The sequence below is a fragment of the Balaenoptera musculus genome, chromosome 11 (genome assembly GCF_009873245.2).
Source record: "Balaenoptera musculus isolate JJ_BM4_2016_0621 chromosome 11, mBalMus1.pri.v3, whole genome shotgun sequence".
NCBI classification, from domain to species: domain Eukaryota; kingdom Metazoa; phylum Chordata; class Mammalia; order Artiodactyla; family Balaenopteridae; genus Balaenoptera; species Balaenoptera musculus.
Genome location: NC_045795.1, coordinates 36,995,259 through 37,017,256, shown reverse-complemented (window position 1 = coordinate 37,017,256; position 21,998 = coordinate 36,995,259). Strand labels below are relative to the sequence as shown.

Here is a 21,998-nt window from a genome sequence, read left to right as displayed (position 1 = left end):
CTGGAAATCAGGCCATATCTGCCAGACCCTTCCAGCTACAATAACTTGAGAAACGACCCTCAGCCCCAGGGTTTGTCAGGCCCCTGGGTGACTGAAGGGGGACAGAAGAGAGGGCCTGCGGTTCCACCACTCTATCAGGTCCCACTTGGGGCAGGGGGGTGTATTTAATGGGTAGGTTCATTGTAGATATTAAGATGGTGGCAGACAGACCTTTGGGCCTGGCCCCACAGCTTCTGGGTACCTAGGTCAGCCTGGATGGCACAGAGGCAGATGGCAAGAAGGGAGATAGCCTCTGGGTGGTCAAGGGAATATCCATGGAGGGCAGGCAGGGACTGAGGGCTTCCCATTCAACCTGCAGCAAGGACTGAGGGGTGCCTGGTCCTGCAGGTGTTGGGGTAGGGAAGTTTCAGAGCTGCCCTGGGACGAAAGCAGAGACATGAGGTACTGTGGGAAGGACACTGGACCATAATGAGAAGAGACCTATGCAGTGAGCAAGTCACAAGCCTTTGGTCTCAGCTTCTTCATCTGTGGAATGGGTATAATCCAACCTGTCCTGCCCTCCTTGACCACTTTGCAGGGATGCTGCAAGGTTCATATGGGATTAAAGATAGAAATGGGTGAATGGTATAAGGTAGTGCACATCAAAGGAACATCAGGGATGCCCTTCTCTATCCCGGAAAAGAGAAAGTCTCTACAGTTGTTCTCCACGGAGGTGCCACTTCTCCACCCTTCTCCCCACTCCTCCTTCCCAGCCTGAGCCCCCAGAAGCAGGTCCCTGGCCCGGGTACTGAGAGGCGGACCCGACTCACACTGCACGTCCACCCGGATGGACTTGATGGCAGGCACGCCCACGCCGTTCTCGGCCTTGCAGTAGTAGCGGCCGCCCTGCGTGCGCGCGATGCGCTCGATGCGCAGTGTCTCATTGAACACCGACGTCTCCTGGAACTTGTCCGACGCGCTGCCCGCGGTCTTGGTCCAACGCACCTGGGCCAGCCAGGCAGGGCAGAGTCAGACCGCACATAGGGGGAGGGGGGGAAGGGGGGCTCCCCGCCCACCCTGCCCACCCCCATACTTTTCCACGAGTGCACATAAGGCATACACAGGCCTGCGAAACTAACCCAAACAGCCTCGTGGGAATGCACGTTGGAGGTAGGACCTCTCAGTGAAGAGCCTGGGGAATCTGGGGTCAGGTGGAGGAGGCTTTTAAAAAGGCCGTATGTGCAGTTGTTAACATCATGGATTTGCGGGCAAGTTACCCAACCTCTCCTGTCTTCCTTTCCACATGTGTACAATGGAAATATTACTCCCTTCCTAGGCTTACTGAGAAGACTAAATGAGTATATAATTCATTCCTGGAAAAGTAAGAATTTGATTAAATTTTTGTTATTCCACTTATTAGCTTAGTGGCCTTGGGTAGGTTACTCATCTCCTAGCTTCAGATTTCTCATCTGTGAAAGAAGTCTCTGTGATAGCCAGCCTCCACCATGGCCCCCCGTGGTCCCCACCTCCTGGTATTCACACCTTTCTGTAGTTTCCTCCCATTTTGTACCCGGGATGGTCTGTGTGACCAATAGAATTTGGCAGGAGTGATGGTGTGTCACTGCTGTTCTCATCTCCTCACCACCCTCAACTCTACCCTCATGGACCCAGGGGTTACAAAACTTGGGGAAGGCTACATGCAGTTTCAGGACATTCAGACGCAGATCAGAGGGTGCTTTAGAAAAAGAACAAGACCATGAAAATGTTTTTGCTTTTCGTACTTGACATTTTGCAGTTTCACCATGATTTATCTAGATGGGGTTTGTTTACAAATGCTTAGGAATTGGTTTATCCATCTGAGAGTTCATACCATTCTTCAATTCTACAAAATTCTCAGGCTTTTTCTCTTTAAATATTGCCTCTTCTAAGTCTTCTCTAGTCCTTCTAAAATGCCTAAATTTGTTACAGCCTCTCATTCTATCCTCCATGTCTCCCAACTTCCTTTTCACATTTTCCGTCCCTTTGTCCTCTCCAGACTGCATTGTAGCTGATTTCCTTGGACCTATTATCCAATTCACCAGTTTCTTCTTTAGCTACTTCCATGGTATCGAGGCCAAATTTTTCTAAAGACTATATTATTTTTTATTTCTAGGATTTCTATTTGCTTTTTTCCATATCTTAACTGATCAGGTTTTATAATCTCCTGTCTTATAGATTCTATTCCTTCCATTATCTCTTTAAACATTTTAAACACATTTATATTAAAGATCCTTTCATATTGCTCTATTATCTCTGTTTTCTCAGATGTGAATTGTTCAATTATTTGGGTCTATGGACTGACTCTCCTGGCACTGTATTTTTAGATATGCTTTAAAATTTCACCCCATGGGCTTGTATTCAGTAGGAATTATCTTCCTCAGAACTCCCACTTGGGTCCTGACAGGCCTGTCTGTGGTGTAGCTTTATGGTTGCCTATGCCCAAGATATATGCATTCACAGGTTTCAACCAGTTTGGGTTTTTTCCGGCCGTACCCTGCGGCATGTGGGATCTTAGTTCCCTGACCAGGGATCGAACCCATACCCGCTGCATTGGAAGCACAGAGTCTTAACCACTGGACCGTCAGGGAAGTCCCAGTTTTTATATTAGTTTCTCAGCTTAAGGTCTCCTCACCACTTGGATAGTGCAAGACACAGACTGGATTAGGGTTATTCCCTCATAGGTGACTCTGTTTGCACCCACACCCTGAAGCAGAAAGTCTGCTCCCTGCTATGACTCTGGGCTATGGGGCAGAGATCTTCTGGTCCCCATTCATAGGTGGTGTCACTCTTATCAAGCTTCCAGCTTTAGGTAAGAAGTCCAGTTCTAGCTCCAGTCATAGATGGGCCTGTGGCCTCAGCTCATAACCCCATGTGTGTATTAATACTACTACCCCTGAGGTGAGTAGGCAGTTAAGTCCCTCCAAGTACCAGTTTCTTCAGCTTTTGCTCACTACCATCGCTATAGATTTCTTCTTCATTTTAACCATAGAGAGTCGCTCTCTCTTGCTATTAGTTTGGAGTAGGGAATTCCATGCCCACTCATTCCTCCATCTGACAACAAAGTGGGCTATGAGATGATACTTGCTCCACCCCTAGACTGGATGCTCCATGACAACAGCAACTGCAGCTGTATCCTCAGGACCCATCACAGTACTTGGCACATAGCAGGTGCTCAATAAATATTTATTGTAATGAAATGAGCAAAAAGGCACTAGAAGGCATTTCAGGACAGGTAAAGAGCAGTGGCTAAAGCAAGAATGAACAGGGTGTATTTGGACAGGTTCACTGAAGACGGGGCGTGAGGAGGATGGCCGTGGGAGATCAGACAGGACAGGCAGGTGGGGGCTGGATTGTGGGGGGGGTCTTTAGTTCCACCCCTATGAGCCTGAACTGGGTCTGGCAGGTAATGTGGAGCCATGGAAGGTTTCTGAGCTGGGAGTGATATAATGTAGCAGGTCTAAGGATGATGATTCTGGGAGCAGGGTGCAGGAATGGATTGGAGGGGGAGAGGTAGGAGAATGGGAGGCCAGTTAGAGTCTACTGCAGTGGTCCAAGGGACAGGACTAAAGGTCTGACCTCAAGGGGTCATGAGGAATAGAAGGAGACCCATGCAAGAGACGTAAAAAGAAAGGCCTCAGAGCCTGGCTAGGTGTGGGGAATGATATGTGGCTGAGTCAAATATGAGCCCAAGGGTTTGAGCCTAGGTAGCAGGAAGAATAATGAAACTACAAATGGAAGTAGAAAATGGGTGCACGGACTCACAGCCACAGCCACAAACGACTCCTACATGTGATGCACAAGGGGACACACACAGATGGCCAGTGCAGCCTGAGGGAGAGGTGGCCCAGCTGCCTCCCTGGCTTTAGGGAGGATCATCCCTAAAGTCACACCTATGCAAACACCAACCTGAAGACTGGCAGCATTGTTTTCACTTCCAAAAATAAACCGTTAAGAAGGAGGAAGCGGTGATGATAGTTTCAGTTTGAAAAAGTCTTTAGGAGTTTTCTTGTCCATCTGCTTGTCTCAAGACCAAACCTACTAAAGCTGTCCCTGTTCCCAAAATTGTCCCCAAAAAAAAGGATTTTGCAATCACTGTGCTTCCTAGGATCCAATCAAAACCTTTTCTGCTGCTTTTAAAGGTCACCGCAGCTCGCCAGCAAATTTTACCCATCCCTCCAGCCCACCCTCCTGCCTCCTCCTGTCAGCTCTCAGTGATAACCAGCCAATACTTCCTGCCTGAACCAAACACTTAGTCTGGGACAAAATTCACCCAGATTTTCCAGATACTCATCTTCTGTTACTTTCTAATAGCTTTGAGTCTCTTAATGTCAAAAGTGTGGGGCTTGTCTACTGGAAGCCTCCTGAAGTAGGAGGAAGTGTACCAAGCTACAGAGAACGCTGGTTCTGGATTCGAATTCTGCTCCCACCCTCACAAGAGCTGGGGACCTTGGGAGTTTACCCAACCTCTCTGAACCTCGATTTCCTCAGCTAAAAATGGAGGCCCTGATGCCTTCCTCACAGCACGGTTGCGAGGCTCCAAAGAGAAAACACTGGAGAAAGTAATGAGCATAGTGTTTGGCACATGGTCTGCCTTCAAACAGTGGATGAAGGTATATATCTGAGAGAGCGTCTGCTCAACAGATACAGGGAATGGAGTGGAACTGAACAAGTGACACTCGGTTTTTTGCCCTCAGTCGTCAATATTTCCAGGTGAGTAAGCCCACAGCCTCTAGCCCTTCCCCACAGAGTCTATTTTCCAGCTATTTCCCCAGCCCCAGGCTCCTGTCTTCTGTTGACTTGCTGCTGTCTGTCTCTAGTCACAGCTCCCACTGCCTCTTCTGATTCCAGAGTGGGGTGGGGAGTGAGGAGGCGAGGTCAGGAGGGGCCTGCTCAAGCCAGGGCAGGGGCTTACCTGGGGCCGAGGGTGCCCGGTGACCAGGCACTGCAGCACCAAGGTGTCCCCCTCCCGGATGGTGTAGACGCGCTCACTGATGTTGTCCTCTTTCACCACACACGCCTGGCCCGCGTGCACGATCTGAGCCTGGGCTGGAGCTGGCGGGAGACGGGGAGATTTAGACAGGAGGCACCGAGGCCAGAGGGGGTCTAAGGCTCCCTCCTGAGTGTGTCAGGGGGAGGGGTCAGCCCAGACTTCTCCATGACATCCCTCAGAGGCCTGATCCCATCGAGCTCAGGAAAGAATCCTCCTAGGGCCCCGGGCCAGACCAGAAGGGCCAGGGACTCAGGACAGGGGCAATTCCTCCCCATCCCACGGCCCTTGCAAGAGATCTGTACTCTTCAATGAGCTGAGGATTGTGAGGGGGCTTTGTAATCTGTACAGAGTGGTTATCACCCAGTGAGCATCATGTCTTAGCAGCCCCCTGTCGTGCAGGCTGCTGGTGCTCTGCCCAGCCCCCTGTATCTGGCAGGTGCCTCCATTCCCACCTGCTGTGTTAGCTGCTAGGCACGCAGAGCTCACTTGCCCCAGGGAATTGCCCTCAACCAGTGCGAGCTGCCTGGACCAGACACGCCTAGGAGGTCATCCCTTCCCCAATACATACACACCCCAATGACTGGTGGACATGATGCAAAAGCCCAGCCACCTTGCCTCAAGCTGGGGTGACCGCGGTTCTGTTCATGTTCCAGAGCTCCCCTACCCCCACCCCAGGGAACAGGCTGAGACTAAGTCCACTAAACCACATTTTCACCTGGCTGTTTCCCTTGTCCCCTTTCAGTTGGTCCTTAGAGCACTTTCTCAGCAAATCACTTGCCTGAACTCACTGCCACCAACCATCCGAGGCTCAACCTACAGCGAACCTAACTAAGATATCCCCCAGCCCCAAGGACTGCACATTCCCCTCACCCAAACGCCTGTTACTTTTCCCTCATTTCTCTCTGAACCTATGCCGGCCTCCTCTCCGAGGGAGAGAAGTTCTCACCGGGGGCCTGGAAGCTCTCACAAGACTTTGGATCCTCCCTAACCTCTCTCACAGTGGCCAGGGCTGGGATCTGGCCAGGGCTGGGGGACCAGAGCTAGGATATGGCTGGGGGACCCAAAGGGAAAATGATTGAACCAGAAAAGTTCATAGCCCTCCTTCAGTGTCTTAGCCCCATTGTCCTGAAGGCAAACCAGCCCCCAGCCCACCAGTACTTGGGCTCTGGGAAGGAGGGCAAGGCCCCCAATTTCAAACCTGTCTGCTCACATATGAGGGTGGAGGGAGTGGAGGCAGGAGAGCTAATCCAGGGCACGAGGGACACAAAGGAGTGAAAACTGAGTCCTTGCCCTAAAGAGGTGCAGGGAGGTGAGATAAAACCTGTTCATAAAATGTGTAATTTCCTCCGGGAAGCATTCCATGATTGACCTACGTCCTCCCTCCTTCTGTATTCATCACTTTTCCAGTGCAACAACAAAGCATCAATCTGCGTGTCTACCAAATTCAGCATTCTTATCTTTCTGCCTACCAGATCATGAGCTTCACACCTTGATATCCCCAGCGCAAAGCCTTGAATATAGCAGGTACTCAGTGAACACTGAATGAATGAATTTATAGGAATATGCCATGGTGAAGTTGCTAAGCATTGTAAGAAAGGTAAAGAGGAGGTGAGAGGAGAGAGACATCACTGTCTGCTGGAGAAAGAATCACAGAAGGCTCTATGGAAGAGGCAGCTTTTGAACAAGCCCTCAGAAAACAGGGGGGCTTCCTGCAGGTTGGCAGGGCAGTCTTATACACCATATTACCCGGGGTAAAACACTAGTGATCTTTGGACCTTCATTTTCTCATCTCTACGATGGAGAGAACGCTACCAACCCTGAGAACTCACAAGGGTGGATGTGATCATCACACAGGATAAATGAGAAGTGCTTAGTAGAACTCTGATATGTTCCACTGTTGCCACAAATAGCACCTTAACAGAGTCTCTCCAACCAACACTGACGGGACAGTCATGAACTCATTACAGAGGTGGGTCCACAGAGGCAGCCCGGCCACACATCAAGAAGTTTGTGGGGCAGCCGTCTGGGGGTGATGTAGGCTGTGTTTAACCATGACAGTCTCTGCAAACAGTAGCAGGTTCTGCAAACAGTGGCAGCTGCTACCAACCCAGAGTCTGAGTGTCCGGTCTGGCTGCCATGGAGTAATGAACCTAGGCTAGCTGTCAGGAGACAAGCTGTGTGACCTTGGGCAAGTCAAACCTCATGGGCCTTACTTTCCTCACCTATAGGAGGGGAGTGTATTAGATGACTTCTGAGGTCTTTTTTTTCAACTCATACTTTCTATGAATTTTATAAATAGCACGTGCTCCCTGTATAAGATGCACCCTGGAATCTAGGGAATGGGTCTGAAACTATCACCCCCTGCAATGAAAATGCTTTGGAAAAGATAGCCATCTGTGGCCAAGGTCCTCAGGAAACAACCCACCAATGTGTGATGTGTGTGCCAGTTGCTGATAAGCCCAGAAGGCTGCATGGATGTCTGCAAGAGGCCTGGGGTGCCTCTCAACAAGGAAGACATTGACTTAACAGGCTCCAATGGAAGATAAGCTGTAATCTTGGACACTGTGGCTTGCCCGTAGCCAGGCAGTGTTGTAATGATAGACACTTTGGTGACTGATGAAGAATACTGAAAAAGAGCTGGAGAGCTGGACTTTCTCAGGGCCTGGCCAGCCCAAGCCAGAAAAGATGGGGCCTGGCCAGCAGACACAAGGCCTCTGGCCACCTGACAGGTGCTCTTCCTCATTGGACATTGGGCTATGAGTTGGCATCATGGGTGATGACATCATTAAGATTATCTAACGCCCCTTAATGACATTAACTCCTTAAGACTATCCAACTCTAAAACAGTAGAACCACTTTGGAAGAGATTTTGGCAGCACCTACTCAGGCTAAACAAGTGTACACCCCATGATGCAGGAATTCCACTCCTGGGTATGTACCCAATAGAAATTAGTGCTATAACAACCAAACAATAGGTCCAAGAATATTCATAGCAGCTTTATTCATTATAGCTAAAAACAAGAAATGACCCACATGTCCATCAAGAGCAGCAAGGATGAATAAATTCTGGCATATTCATACAATGGAATATTACGCAGAAGTGAAAAAAGAACTACAGATAGACACAACAACCCTGTTGAATCTCACAGCACAATTTGAGTGAAAGAGCTCAGATGTGAAAGAGGAAATAGTGTATGATTTCATATATTTGAAATTCGAGACTGGAAAAACCAACCTTATAGTAACAGAGATCTAAACAGTGGTTGCCCTTGGGTGGAGGTGGGCGATTATTTACTGGGAAGGGCACAAGAGAAGTTTCTGGGGAGGAGATGGGATCCCATCTAGTGAGATGGAAATGTTCATAGTCTTAATCTGAGCGGCTGTTAAATGGGTGGATGTACATGTAAAAATGCATCAAGGTATTTGCTTAAGATTTTACTGTATCACTTTACACTTCAATTAGATAAAAAAAAGAGCATCCTCCCCCCCTTTGATGACATTGTCCGTTGATGTTATCCAGCTTCCTCAGTTGACACTAACCATTACAATTACCCACTCTCTTTACTCTGAGTCCTACTTGATGAGCCACTTCCCATGGCTGACTTCTTCCCGGTTCAGATTTTCCTACTGGAGCAAGTGCTGCCTAATTGCAAAGCACTCAGGCCCCCTTGGCATAGACATTCCAATTTGCCCATCACCCCCACTGAGTTTCGTTAACATGAGTCAGCCTCCCCCACTCTGCTCACCCCTGGAATGGCTGGAACTGCTTTCTGACCCTAAACCAACAGAGATCCCACCAAGTTACAGACCCCCAAAGGGGTTCTGTCCCACTGAGCCTCAGCCTCTCGCTCTACACACCCCAGGAAGTCACTACCAGCAGCAACATTTTCTGATTCTAAAGGCAACCAGGCCAGGGCCTGAGTCAAGAGGCACCATGACATAATCCCTTCATTCAGTCTATCAAACAACAAAAGCAGGCCGCTGCACTGGATGCTAGAGAGACTGTCATGAAAAGCAAACAAAGACCAGCTCTGAAAGAGCATTGTTGGGGAGATGGATGGCAAACAAGGAAACAGAAATGAACGGATGGTTTCAGAGTGTGTTAAGTGCTAAGATGACCCCAAAGCAGGGCGACGTGACAAAAGGAACGGTGGGCAGAGGAGGGATCTGCTGGAGAGAGGTGGAAAGAGCAGACAATCTGGGACTAACTTCTGGCTCTGCTACCCACTAGCTGGGTGACATTGGGCAAGTTACTTAACCTCTCTGAGCCTCAGCCTCTTCATTTGTAAAATGGGAACAATAATGCCTTCTCCCAGGGCGGGTGTGAGGGTTGAATACAATATATGTAAATCATCTGGCCAAACAGTATGTGTTCTGTCAATAAATGACAGCTCCTGAGATGATTAAATAGGAGCAAGAGATGGGGACAGGAGACCACCCTCTGTGGCCCCCTCTATATCTCAGGGGTGGAGCCACTCAAAGCAGACACTAAACCATTAGGGATGTTTCATGAACATGTTCAGAGTTCACGTTGAGGACTGTGCAGGGAGTCAGAAAACCAGAGGGGAGGGATGGAGCCCTTTCTGAGCATCCCGCTTACACACTTAACTTTCAGAAAGTTACCTTGTGACTTTTAGCAAGTTATTTAAAGCCTTAGTTTTCTCATTTGTAGAATGGGGTTGTGGAGAGGAATAAGTAAGTAAACTCAGGTAAAGTGTTTAAAACTGTCTGGTACACAGTAAGTCATCAAGCATGTCAGCCAGCATTATTATTCCATAAGTGATCCTGCACTCCTCTTAAAACCCCACCTCCCCAGGGGACTGCAAGGCCTTCGCATGAAAGGACGATGTCTTATCTGCCACAGATGATGAGGCCTGATACATTCCTGGGGTCCATTGTATATTTGCAAGATCCTTGCCTCAGTTCTGAGAGCCAGAAAAGGCACGTCCTATTTAGCCTCCTTTGGCAGAGAAGGAGACTGAGGCCTGGAGAAGGGAACACCCTGTCCACTCACAGACACAGGACAGTAGCAGAGCTGGGGCTCGAACCCAGGCCTTCTGCCCACTAACTTGGAACTCAGTTCACTGCCCTCCACGGACTCCTCTACCCCCGCCTTGTGTCACTAGGGGAGCCCTTTGCAATGCATATTCCCAGGCCCATGCAGAACCACTAGCCCTGACTCTTCAGGGGCGGGCCTCAGAGGTTGTATTTGTAACACGCTCCCTTTGAATTTCAGAGGCACTGCTGGATTTGTTTATCTCTGCTTGACGCCACGTTGGTGGATAGAAAATAGGAAGGATTGTGGAACAATTTCCCACTTCTGGCCTATGAGACTTTTGCTATTTCACTCTCCCAAGCTTTAGCAACAAACCCCATGGAAAAGGAAAACACTGTCTGCCAAACCTGTGTGCCATAAAATGCTCACAGATAGCCCATCGCCAAATAAGGATGCTGCATCTTCTCCCTCTCAGAGTCTCAGCGCACAAGAGTAAACTATTAAAGGCCCTGAAAAGTCCTGCCGTAAACATATCCATGTAACTTGGTTTAATCCAGCGCTTTCCACTTGACCATAAAGCTCTTTCTTAACAGAGTATAATGGCTGTGGAGTCAAGTAACATTCCCCTCCCCAGCCCCTTGGCTGAGAGTAACCAAGCGGCATGAGACATGTCACCAGTGAGGCAGCATCCTAAGGAGGGCAACTGAGCAGAAATGGCAAGTCCCTGTCAGATGCTTCTGGTCTATCAGCTCACTCCTTTCTACCTCCAAAAGTGCACACCCCAAACCGTAGGTAGGGGTGGGGATTGCCAGCACCCAGGAGGCCCAGTGAGGAAGCCACAAACTCTCAAGGACGCATGTTAAGGCAAATTCCAGCTTGCTCCGTGGCCTTCTGAAGAGAATTCTCACTGGAACCTAGAAGGGGAATTTCATCAAGGATCCCCATCCCCCATCAGAGAATTTTCTCCCCAGCTGCAAGCCAAGGGGGTGGGGGACGCTGGCGAAGTACACGAGGATGCAACAGTAGGATGTAGAGCCAAACAAGGCTGACAGACAGCAAAGGGAATGAAAACCCTTGATTAAAAGCCCCATCACATCAGCTTTCCTTCAGCTTTCTTCCCCACCCTAAATTTGGAAAGGTTTATCACGACCAAGTGGGATCTGGTGTCCTGCTTCCCCCTCCTGACTCTTTCAGGGGAAGGGTGTCTGCAGGCTGTGGAAACTTCCAAACAGAGCAGAGTGGTGGGAAGGCAAGGAGAGAAAAGAAGAAGGGGGTGCTTCCAACTCCCCCACCTGAAGTTGGTTCTATCTCCCAGTTACTGGTTGGCAGGGCAAGTACCATCACCCTAACCACCTCCTGGAAGCATCACTGAGTGTTCCGGGCCAGGCGATATGGAAACAGAATCTGTGTTCTGGTTCTAGCTTCTATCAGATAGTCATTCAACAAATCCTTATAAGTGTGAGGTGCTGAGCTTGGTGCTGTGGGTACAGAGAGCTATGGCACCCAGGCCCTGCACTAGGGAAGTGCATAGTCTAGAAGACCTGGGATAAGAATGATACCTATAAAGGTCTGATGAGAGGCAGAAAGGAAACAAGGAGGGATTACTGTGAGCTGGAGTTATGTCTCAGGTCTCCCTCCCACCACCATAATATAACGATCACATAATAATATATACATAACATAATAATAATATTACTCTGCGCCGGCGTTTTATTGAGTGTTTTATATCTATTATCTTATTTATTGCCCACAACAAGCCTATTATTGTTCGCATTAGTCAGATGAGGAAGCTGAGGCTCGGCAAGTTTAAGTAACTTGCCCAAGGACACCCTGCTGATTTGGAGTCCATCTGACTCTCTGACTTTTGTGCTAAGCCCCATGCATTTCCAGTTTGCAAGTGCCTGGCACAGTGCTGAGGACACAGGGCTCCAGGACATAGTCTCTGAGTCACTGGTTGGGCCTGTCCCACGTGGCATCCTCAGAAACTATTCCTCCCTCATTCTCCCAGCTCCTGGTACACACATGTTTATCGATCCTTTTTTGTACGTAATGCAAATGGACACTTAATAATTTAGCAGAGTTAACAGTGCTGAAATATTAACAGGCTTTTCTCTTTTAATTAGCTGCTCAGAGAATGGCGGCCGGGGTCTGAAAGGAGGCTCTCAGGGCAGGCGCTTGGTTGGCTCCGCCTGGGCCTCCTTCTGCCAGGGATGAGGCTACACACCTCTCCTGCGGACCACAGGCCATCAAATGTGTACCTCTCGGGAAAATTAACCCTGCTCTCTGTGCTCTCCACAGTGGGGCTTCGCCCTGCCCTCCCCACAGCCCTGTCTGCAGAGCTGGCTGAAGCCTGCCCTCTGTTTCGGCCGCTGGCCAGGGGGCAGGCCAGGTGGCTTCTCAGGAGTTCTGGAGTCTAGGGGAGGCTCCAATTCCATGCTGGGAAAACAAGTTTGAACCAGTCCCCCCACCAGTACCACCTCCCCTGGCCTCACATTAATGTCAGTCATCTTGAGGGGAAGCACCAGCACACCCTGCCCTGTCCACCTCTGGTCACTCTCTCAGGGCATCAGACCTTGGTTGGTCCAGGATGATTCTCTCTCCATCTTCCCTCTTGCTCCCTGGCCTCCCAGCCCTTCAAAGGCACATACAATCTCCTGTTAACTTACCATTGATTCATGGATCCCTTCTGTAACATTTCCTGAGCACCTGTTGTCCTGCCCTCGGCTCTAGAACGCAGAGGGAGTCAGGCACATCCCCCTCCCTGAAGCACCTCTGCCCTCCCCTTGCTGCCGACTCTATTAAAGTCTGCTCTCAGCAATAAGTCTTTTTTGCTTACCAAAACCAGATCCACATTCAGCCGACCTCCCCTTTGGCTTCAAAAATCTCTCCCCAGCCTGAGTATGTATGTATCTCTGACCTCCAGGTCCAAGAGCGCTGTCACAGAGTGTGAAAAGCAGCCACAGCTGAAAGATCAGGGCACAGGCTGCCAGCCTATCACCATGGTTAAGCATGAAAACAAGCTCTGCTCTCATAGTCAGAGGCAGGGCCTGGCAGGGCTCGCAGAGTCTGCTGCTGTGTGTAAGGCCTGGTTCCATTTTCAGGAGCTGATACTGTTTGCAGAGCCTGATGCTTCTGGCAGAGCCTGGCACTGCTGAAAGTGGTGGCCAGTCCATCTGTGCCCCCGTCCCTAGGAAGGTTTGGCACCACTGCACCTACATCCTGGCCCCATCAGAAGGCACACAGGTTTTGAGAGTGCCAGGTTCTACTCATAGAATCTTCACTGTCTGCATACCAGTGGAAGTCTAATCTGCACACAACTAATGAACTCAGGGATGTTAGGACAGGCCACCAGAAAGCCCTCTAAGTGGGGGCTCTGAGGTCCCCTGGGGGAAACTGTAAAGGGACTTTCTCCCTGGTGGGCAGGGAGATCAAAACTGTCAACAAATGAGGTGCCCTAGGACAGTGCTAACATTATAGGCAGGACACCCAGGGAAGAGAGATCACAAAGGCACATGCCTCAAGTTGGGCACTGCTTGAGCCGAAGCTGTAAATGCAAGTCTGAGGGGCTGCCCAGATGGTGTAGTATGAGGGGCAGGAGGTAGGGCTCTATCTCTCCTCTAATGACTATGTGACCTTGGGCAAGTTATTTAACTTCTCAAAGCCTCAGTCTCTTCATCTGTAAAATTGGGATAATACTACATCTCAGCTCTAGTGAAAATAACTTCTGGGTTGTGAGGATTAAACGAGATAATGCACATTTGGTACAGAGCATAATCACTAGTATATAGTAAGTGCTCAATAAATTTCAGTTCCCTTTCCATTTGATCATATAGCCTGGGACCCTTTGGGAACCTGTTCCAAGGGCTTGTAAGAGGAAAATGTAAAACTGAATGAAGAGGTCTACTTTGGGGGGATGCCAAGAGCCATAATCCCGAGAGACCAGAACGTCAATGTGGACGGAAAGAGGTAATCACTGGAAGGAAAGCTCTCCCCAGGAGAACATCCAGGATGATGGAGAGAGAGAGAGGCTACCACCCATCAGAGCAGAGAATGGTTTCTGGAACCCAGGGCCTGAGCCTGCCTGGCCCAGGGCTGTGGGGCCCATGGACATAGGGTTTCTCGTGTAATAATTTTCTGCTGGGGCCCGCTACGCAACCCCACCAAGATCTGCAGTCCTGGAGACCCCATCACTGCAGTTCACTTGGCCCTGGACCCTGGCAGTGGGCCAAATTCTGGATGTGACCGAGCTTCCAACTGACAAAGCATACCTATTGAACCAAGCCCATGGGAGGGGCAGGGCTGGAGTAGACACAGGGGTTCTCATTCAGACTGTTGCAATAATTGCTGTGTGACCTGGGGCAAATCATTTAACTCTCTAGTCTACAGCCTCAGTTTCCTGCCTATAAAATAGGCATAAGAATGCTCCCTATTGAGAGTGTTAAATACAATAAGAATGGAATCCACCAATCACAGCACATGCTGCCTAGTAGATGCTCTAGAAGTATAGTTAGAAGGGAGCAGAATAAAACCAAACTCATACCTAAGGGTGTGTCCACCATGAGAAGGTCCCCCTAGTCTGAGAGTTGAAGCATCCAGTGTAGAGCCTGACAGGCCCCTGAGTAACCCTGTTTATTGGCGCCTGAGGCTCAGTCACCAGGGCACCAGTGTACCTGTGACCAACACTGGGGATGGGGCACATCCTGGGTGGGACCAGAGACACACTGCCAGGTCCAGGCCCCCAACCCAGAATGCAGAACCTTGGCCAGCCCTGGGCCAGGGAATGGAGGGAGCAGTGGCCTCGCTAAAGCAAAGAACCCTCAAAGGCCCCTCTGACCCAAAAGCCCAGTGTTTTCCTCCCACCCCCCGAGCTGAGACCCAAGCCTGAAGCACAGGGCACAGCTTGCAGCCTGACACAGGCCTGGCTGTGGGAACCGAGGGAGACAGGGGGCTGAGGCACTGGATTGGGGCTGAAATGAGCATCTGGGGACCTGGGTCCTCAGAAAGAGCAGGATGGTGGGGTGGGGGGGGCCTTGGGCCCTCTGAAAGAACGGGATGGTGGCAAGTGGGTGGGAGTTCTGTCCAACCAAACCTGCAAGAACTGGCTGGAAGTTCCACTCCAGCACTCAACCTGACTAAACCCCCATTTCACCATATAAAACAGAGGCCAATAATATTAGGCTCATCGTGTCTCACTTGATGTGTCATCTCAAGTGAGATGACATATCAGAAAGTGCCATGTAAACTGTAAAGTTCTGCACAGATCAGGTCTTATTATTATTAGGTGTTCAAAAGACCCAAATATGGCTTCTGGAAGTAAAAACTGGAAGTTAAGAAGCAGGCCATAATGCACCTATTAAACCAGTGAAAATAAATTAAACTGATAAAAATCCATTGTGGCTGGGCTGCGCACAAGCCCGGCTCAAACTTTTTGTAGCACGGGCCGGCAGTGCGAAATGAGAACCATAAAACTGTTCCTAGCCTATGACCTATTAGGCAATCTCACTTTGGGGAATAGGCCCCAGGGAAATAATTTAAAAGGAAAAAGTAATTCACATAAGGATATTCATAGCAGAGCTATTTAGAAGAAGAAATTGGCGTCTGCCCAAATGCCCAGCACTGGAGAAACGGTGACCAAACTCCAGCACATCAATGCAGGGGGTGCCCTGCGGCTATTAAGCTGACAGGTCTGAGGGCTCAGTCAATACCAGGAGATGTGTGTAGGAGATAAAGTCAGCCAAGAGAGCAGAATGGACCACTGTTTACTGCTATGTAAAAATATATTGACAGGTATGGGCAGGGAATTTAGAATGAATGGTTAATGTTCGATGGTCACTGGGTTCCTTTTTTTTCCTATGAAGTTGTTTAAGTGGATAATAATAATAACAACCCTGAAAGCAAAATCAATCTTGCAGCTTAAGAGCAGGCGGGGCCTTAGATGCCAGGACAGAAGGACAGGGGACAGAAGGACAGTGTTTCTGCAGAGCTTACCGCCGCCACTCTGGTGCGGCAGCACTCTGGTCCTCCCCCACCCCCACCCCGGGCCACTGTGGGTTCCTGGGCATCATCCCACCCAGCTGGGGGGTGGAATTATGGGTGTCACAACCTGACTGCTTGAAACCTCTTAAAGCAGCCCCTGCGTAGTTCCTCCAGGCTGGGCCTTCATCCCAGCTCGGGAGGCAGGAGAAGGATTGCCTCTGAAGGTTTAAAAACCAGGGATCAGAGATGCAAGGGCCTGATTAACTTTATGCCTCTGTCCACATCCATTGACCTCAGGAGGACAGCACTTAGTGACCCCGCCACACCCCCAAGGCCTGAGAGCCATTCCTCACCCTCTGTCACTGAAAACACACTGGCAGCCAGAAACCTGGGAGTCATCCCTGCCTTCTCTCCTTCCACACCCCATGCCCAATCCACCAGCTCAACCTTCGGAACTGATCCTGCATCCGACCCCTGAAACACCAACCTGGTCTTAGAAAGCACTACCACCGTCCCCTGCCTGGATTTTTACAGCAGCCTCCAGAGAGCTCTACCCTGCTTCCTCTCTTGCCTGGCACAGTCTGTTCTCCACAAGCAGCCAGAGGGATCCCTTTCCAACATTAGGTCAGATCCTGTCCCTTCTCTGCTCAAAACCCTACCGTGGGTCTCCTCTCACTTCGAGTCAAAGCCATAGCTTTTTCAATAGCCTGCCACACCCTGCATCTGCTCCCATCCCCACCTTGTATCTTACTGCCCTCCTCCCACCTGTGGCCACACTGCTGTCTTTGCTGTTCTTCAAGCAGACCAAGCCCACTTCCACCTCAGGGCCTTTGCACTTGCAGCTCCCCCTGCTGGATTGCTCTTCCCCGGATTTCCAGAGCTCACCCCATTGCTTCCTTCAGCTCTCTTCTGAGACAGGCCTTCCCTGACCACCCTTTTTAAGACAGCATCCCTGCCCCCACCGCCATCACTCTCAATCCTCTTACCTGCTTTGTGTGTTCTTCATACCTCTTATCAACACCAGCATATTAAATAGTCACTTGCGGGTTTCCCTGGTGGTGCAGTGGTCAAGAATCTGCCTGCCAATGCAGGGGACACGGGTTTGTAGCCCTGGCCCGGGAAGATCCCACATGCTGCGGAGCAACTAAGCCCGTGTGCCACAACTACTGAGCCTGTGAGCCGCAACTACTGAAGCCCGCGTGCCTAGAGCCCCTGCTCTGCAACAAGAGAAGCCACCGTAATGAGAAGCCCGCGCACAGCAACAAAGACACAACGCTGCCAAAAAATAAATAAATAAATTTTAAAAATAAATAAGTAAATAAATAGTCACTTGTGCATTCTCTTTCTGTGTCCGTTTCAAAAGGAGAACACCCCTGGGAGGGAAAGCACGTTAAATTTCTGAAAGGGATGACCAATCTTTTTTTTTCTTTTTTTTCAAGAGTCAATTCCAGAAGCATAAAGTTTGGGAACATATTTTCTTTTAGCATCAGGTATATTTATAAATCGGGAAATGTAATACCTGCCCCCCTGCTTAAGTATTCTCATTATTTTTTTCTTCCATCACTGAAGGGTTTCTCTCGTGTTTTGGCTGAAATTTAAGAAACCACATAAGTGGCATGCACTGTAGGATCTCAGCATGCCGAGTCTCTGAACAACTTGCAAATGACTTGAAACCCAGTCGGCTGGGGGAGAAAAGTGAAGGACCTGTGGATGGGGGAGGCCAATTGGACCTAAGTTCAATCACAGCCAGGGACAGAAAAGTCACTGCCATTAGGAGGCTCCTGGGGGCTAAGGACAGGAGGTGGGGGGCACTGCCTCTTAGGAGGAAAGTGAGGTCTGGAATGGGCAGCCATGTGGGTGGCAGTAAAGGGCTGGGTGCAAAACACACCTGTCTCCCAACTCATAAAGTAGCTCAAAGGGAACATTCTGGCTATAAACTTCCCCAAGAGGAAGATGGGAGGAGGGGTGGAATTCTGCCACACTTTCTCCAGGACCAGGGTCTCGGTCTTTCCCCCAATATTGTGTCACATGCCTGTACATAGAGCCTCACACGCCACTTCCCTGGTGGCAGCCTCTGTGACTCATCAGAGCAGGCCTGGGCGCTGGAATCACCCCCTTAGCAGTGCCTCCTCTGAAGAGCCCCAGGCACTGGGCTCAGAACGGTTTTCCACAAGTTCCCATTTCCTCTTCACCACAGCCCCCTGAGGGGGGCACTATTATTATCATTTGCTTGTGCACAGGGAAACTGAGGCACAGAGTATACGCTGCCCAAGATCACACAGCCAGTGAGTGACTGGGGCAGGACTTGAACCCAGACCTGTTGCAGAAGCCTCTGCTACGAGCCTTCAGGCCACACTGCTTCCGACACTCCCACCTGAGCGAGAGAGATGACTTTGATATATCTAGTTGCTTGCTTCTGAAATTAGACCTCGGTGGTGTCATGGAGCCTGGCAAGTCATGTGCGACAGCTGACCTCAGAGCTGCTAGTCACTGACACCTTGGTGTGAAGAACTTCTCTGGTTACTCTCCTCCCTGGGGCACTGAGGCATGAGGGAAGGAAACAGTGGAGAGCAGGGGTTGTGGGCAAAGCTGCAGGACCACTTGGCTGACCCTTCCCAGAATCCTCCTCTCTGGTTGCCATGGAGCCACCTCTGCAGAGGCTTGGGTCCTGGCGGGGAGCGGAAAGCCAGGTGGCGCCAAAGAAAGTGATCCAGAAGAAAGGAAGCTGGCCTGTCTGTGGAGGCCCTTGGAAAAGGGGGGCTGCAGAGGCATCAGTCCTGAGACCCTCAGTCGCTAGGGCCAGCCGCAGGTGGAAGGGAGAAGTGATTCCCAGGAGAAACTGAAAACACTGGGCAGAGACGGCTGAGGGAGGTGACAGAAGTATGCAGAAGGTTGAGGAAAGTGAGGTGCAGGAGGACGCCTGGACCGTGCCAAAACTGGGTGCTTGGCAGCACTAGCCCAGTGCCCGGCAAGTAGTTGGTACTCAATAAATGTCAGCCAGAGCTATCGTTATCCTAGGTGCTCAAAAGAGACTCTCTGGTTAGGACACCTGTGAGCTCCAGTCTGCTCAGGCCAGGAATGAAGCGTGAGCGCTGTGTCAGGCAGATGTGCTCAGGGCTCCCGCGGTGAGGGGCCCCCTGCCCTGCAAGGGGACTCTCCAAGGTGCCAGCTCCCCTCTGAGCCTGGGCAGTTCTGTTCCTGCGAGGATGGCTGGGGAGGGCTTCAGGAGAAGAAGAGGCCCCCCTGCCACTCAGCCCAGCTGGGGCCACTGTGTCCATGCGTTCAGCCCAGCCCCCGCCCTGGCACGGGCACAGCGGGTGAGCGCACGCCTGGCACAGGCCCCGGTGCTGGGAGAGAGGCTCCGAGCAGGCAGCTTTGTATTTTGTGAAAACCACATCCACAACTGAGCTCTCCAGTCAAGCAGGGCCTGCTGGGAAGGGTCTCTCTTCCCATTCCCCTGCTGGGGCCCACCCTCCCCTCCTCAGCCCTCACCCCAGGAGCCATGGGGAGTACCAGCTGCCACCCCGGCTGGCATGGGGGGCTGAGGGGGACGGCCTGGGCTCAGCTCTGGCCATGCCAGGGTTCCCCGTTCCCCCACCCTGACCCCCTTCTTGCCTGGAATAAATTGGAATACAGATCAGAGGGAAATGCTTTCCTCTGTTTGAACAAATTGCTATGGATTCCTCCCTGTCTCAGGTCAGGGCTTGAAATGGGGGATATTTTCACTCGCCGACTGCTAATAGACTCAGGAGAAGTTGCTGGATCGATGGAGGCCGGGAAAATTAGCCAGGAGCTTCAGGCCAGCCTCAGCCTGCCCCTGCCCCCCACTTCAGGTCTCCTAGAAGCGGGGGCAGTCATAACCCAGGCTGGACATAGCGCTGGGCTGACGGTCCAGAGTGCTGGATGCCCATTCCCACCCCCTGCCTGGGGACCAAGGCTAGGATGACCAGGGGCTGCCCAGAGGAGCAGTGGGATAAAGGTGGACCCAAAGAAGCCCCCAAAGAGGTCTGCAGCCCCCCACACATACATACATGACTCCCTGCACATAAACCCATGTTCTTGTGGGCATGATCACACATATGCACACCTTCAGCACATGCGTGCCCACATATATTTATGTGTGCACGAAAAATACTGATGAAGTGTACATGCCCAGCGTAGAGAGGACTTGGGGAATGTATTTCAGCTCCTGCTGAGGTACCCAGTGAGAACAGCTTATCTCCTGCCAATGGTTCTCCATACACAAACAGACAGACAGAAAGACACACACACACACACACACACACACACTGATCTCCACCAGCAGCCAGGGCTCCCCACCAATCACTCCTTTCACCCCTCAGCCCCTCATCCCTGGCTCTATAATTCTGCAAGAGAGCCCGAAGGAGCCACTGGCTTCACCGGCCCCAGCTCCGACAGAATGAAGGGGAGGAGACTGTGGGGAGATGCAGCCCGCCGTCGCCCTGGACAGCCTCACAGCCCCTGCTCCCTCAGCTCCCGAGAAAGTGAGGGAGTGAGCCAGGCAGGGTGTCGGTGCTTCAGGCAGATTAGGGCATCCCTCAGTGCTGAGCCCTCCCAGCACCCCCAAGGCCACTGTGCCAGTGGGCAACGCCAGGGGCCATGGCTGTACGGGGAACTGGAGGAAGCCAGGAGGGGAGGGGAGAACTCACTGTAGCCTCTGAATGCCCCAGAAGGAGGTGGGTGGCTTGATCTGGAGAAAGCCTCTTACGTCTCCTGCCTGCTGCCCCTGGCACATTAAGCCACACGTGCGCACACACGCGTACACACACACACACAGTCCTCTCGGTATCCTAGAGCCCAGATATGACTTGGGAGATAGAAGTGGGAGAGAAGGGTGTATTCAGTGGCAGGTAGGGTTTGGAGCGACCCTTCACCTCTGACCACTGGTTTCTGCCTCTAAAAACTGACCAGTTAGGGCCAGGTAACTTCTAAGCCCATTACCTCTGACCTTGCATGATTCCAAGCTGGGCTGCCTGTTTGCTGTGTGGTCTGGGGACTTCTCTTGCCTTCTCTAGGCCTCAGGTTTCTTTTCTAACAAATTATTATATTTGATCTAAGTTCTCTCCTGGCTCTGACAATGCCAGTGCAGTTTTGAACTTCATGGGAGCTTATAAATGCCATGCAGATGTGTCCTTGCTTCTCCTGAGCCCACAGGATAATATAGGAGAATGAGAAAGATCCAGCTGGAAGGTCCTTTGATGTGACTTTTAACTTCAGCCTTGGCACCCAATTGCTGTGTGACCTTGACCTTACCTTCTCTGGTCTCAGTCTCTTCCTGCACAGACTCCTTGAGATTCAAGTGCCTCTGGGTCAGTTAAGACCACTGTATCGCAGCTGAGCTCACTTCTCGCCACACCCTCAAGCTCCATCTCCTGGCCTTCTCTGTATCTGGAATACATGGCCTTATTCCAGAAAGGAGAGTAAAGCCAGGTCTTGTGATGGCACAGAACTTCAGCTTGCCTTGTGGGCTTATGTATTTTGCTAGAGATAAACTGACCTCCCCAGAGGCCCCCTGCATTTTACTGGAACACCAGAACCAAACCCAGGTAGATGAGGCCACCAGAATCCAGCTCCCTCCCCACGTCTACCCTCCGGATGTCCCTCTCAGAGACGGGATAAGTGCCTTCATTTAGAGTTTCACATAGGAAAAGTCTCAGGGCTAAGGAGATATTCAAGTTCAGCTCAGAGGCCTCAGCTTCTGAATCTTTCTGATAAGAGATTATGTTACAACAAGCTAAAATAAGGTCAGACAATGAGAAGAACTTCCCAACAAAGGATTAGACCTTGAGCAAACAGCAGTGGGGTTGCCTGGGCTCATGTGGGTGTGGGCTTGCTGAGAGGCAGAAAGATGAGGTAGATCATGGTTTCTAGCACAGTCCCTCAGTTTCTGGTTCCCCCAAACCAGGAGGGTCCACAGAGCTCTCCTGCGGCTGGGACTGAAAGGAGCCATCTGCTAGTGGAGGGAGGTACCAACCAGCGGAAATGAACAACCTCACA

General features: G+C 50.8%; 1 protein-coding gene across 1 annotated transcript in view; it reads right to left on the bottom strand.

Moving 5' to 3' along the window:
* MDGA1 (MAM domain containing glycosylphosphatidylinositol anchor 1) overlaps positions 1 to 21,998 on the bottom strand; it is a 54,390-nt gene that overhangs the window by 20,735 nt on the left and 11,657 nt on the right. Inside the window, exons 2-3 of the mRNA XM_036869191.1 lie at positions 4,931 to 5,070; positions 810 to 984 (exon numbers count right to left, since the gene is read on the bottom strand). Coding sequence (XP_036725086.1) covers positions 810 to 984; positions 4,931 to 5,070 — 315 coding nt within the window. The remainder of the gene's footprint in view (positions 1 to 809; positions 985 to 4,930; positions 5,071 to 21,998) is intronic.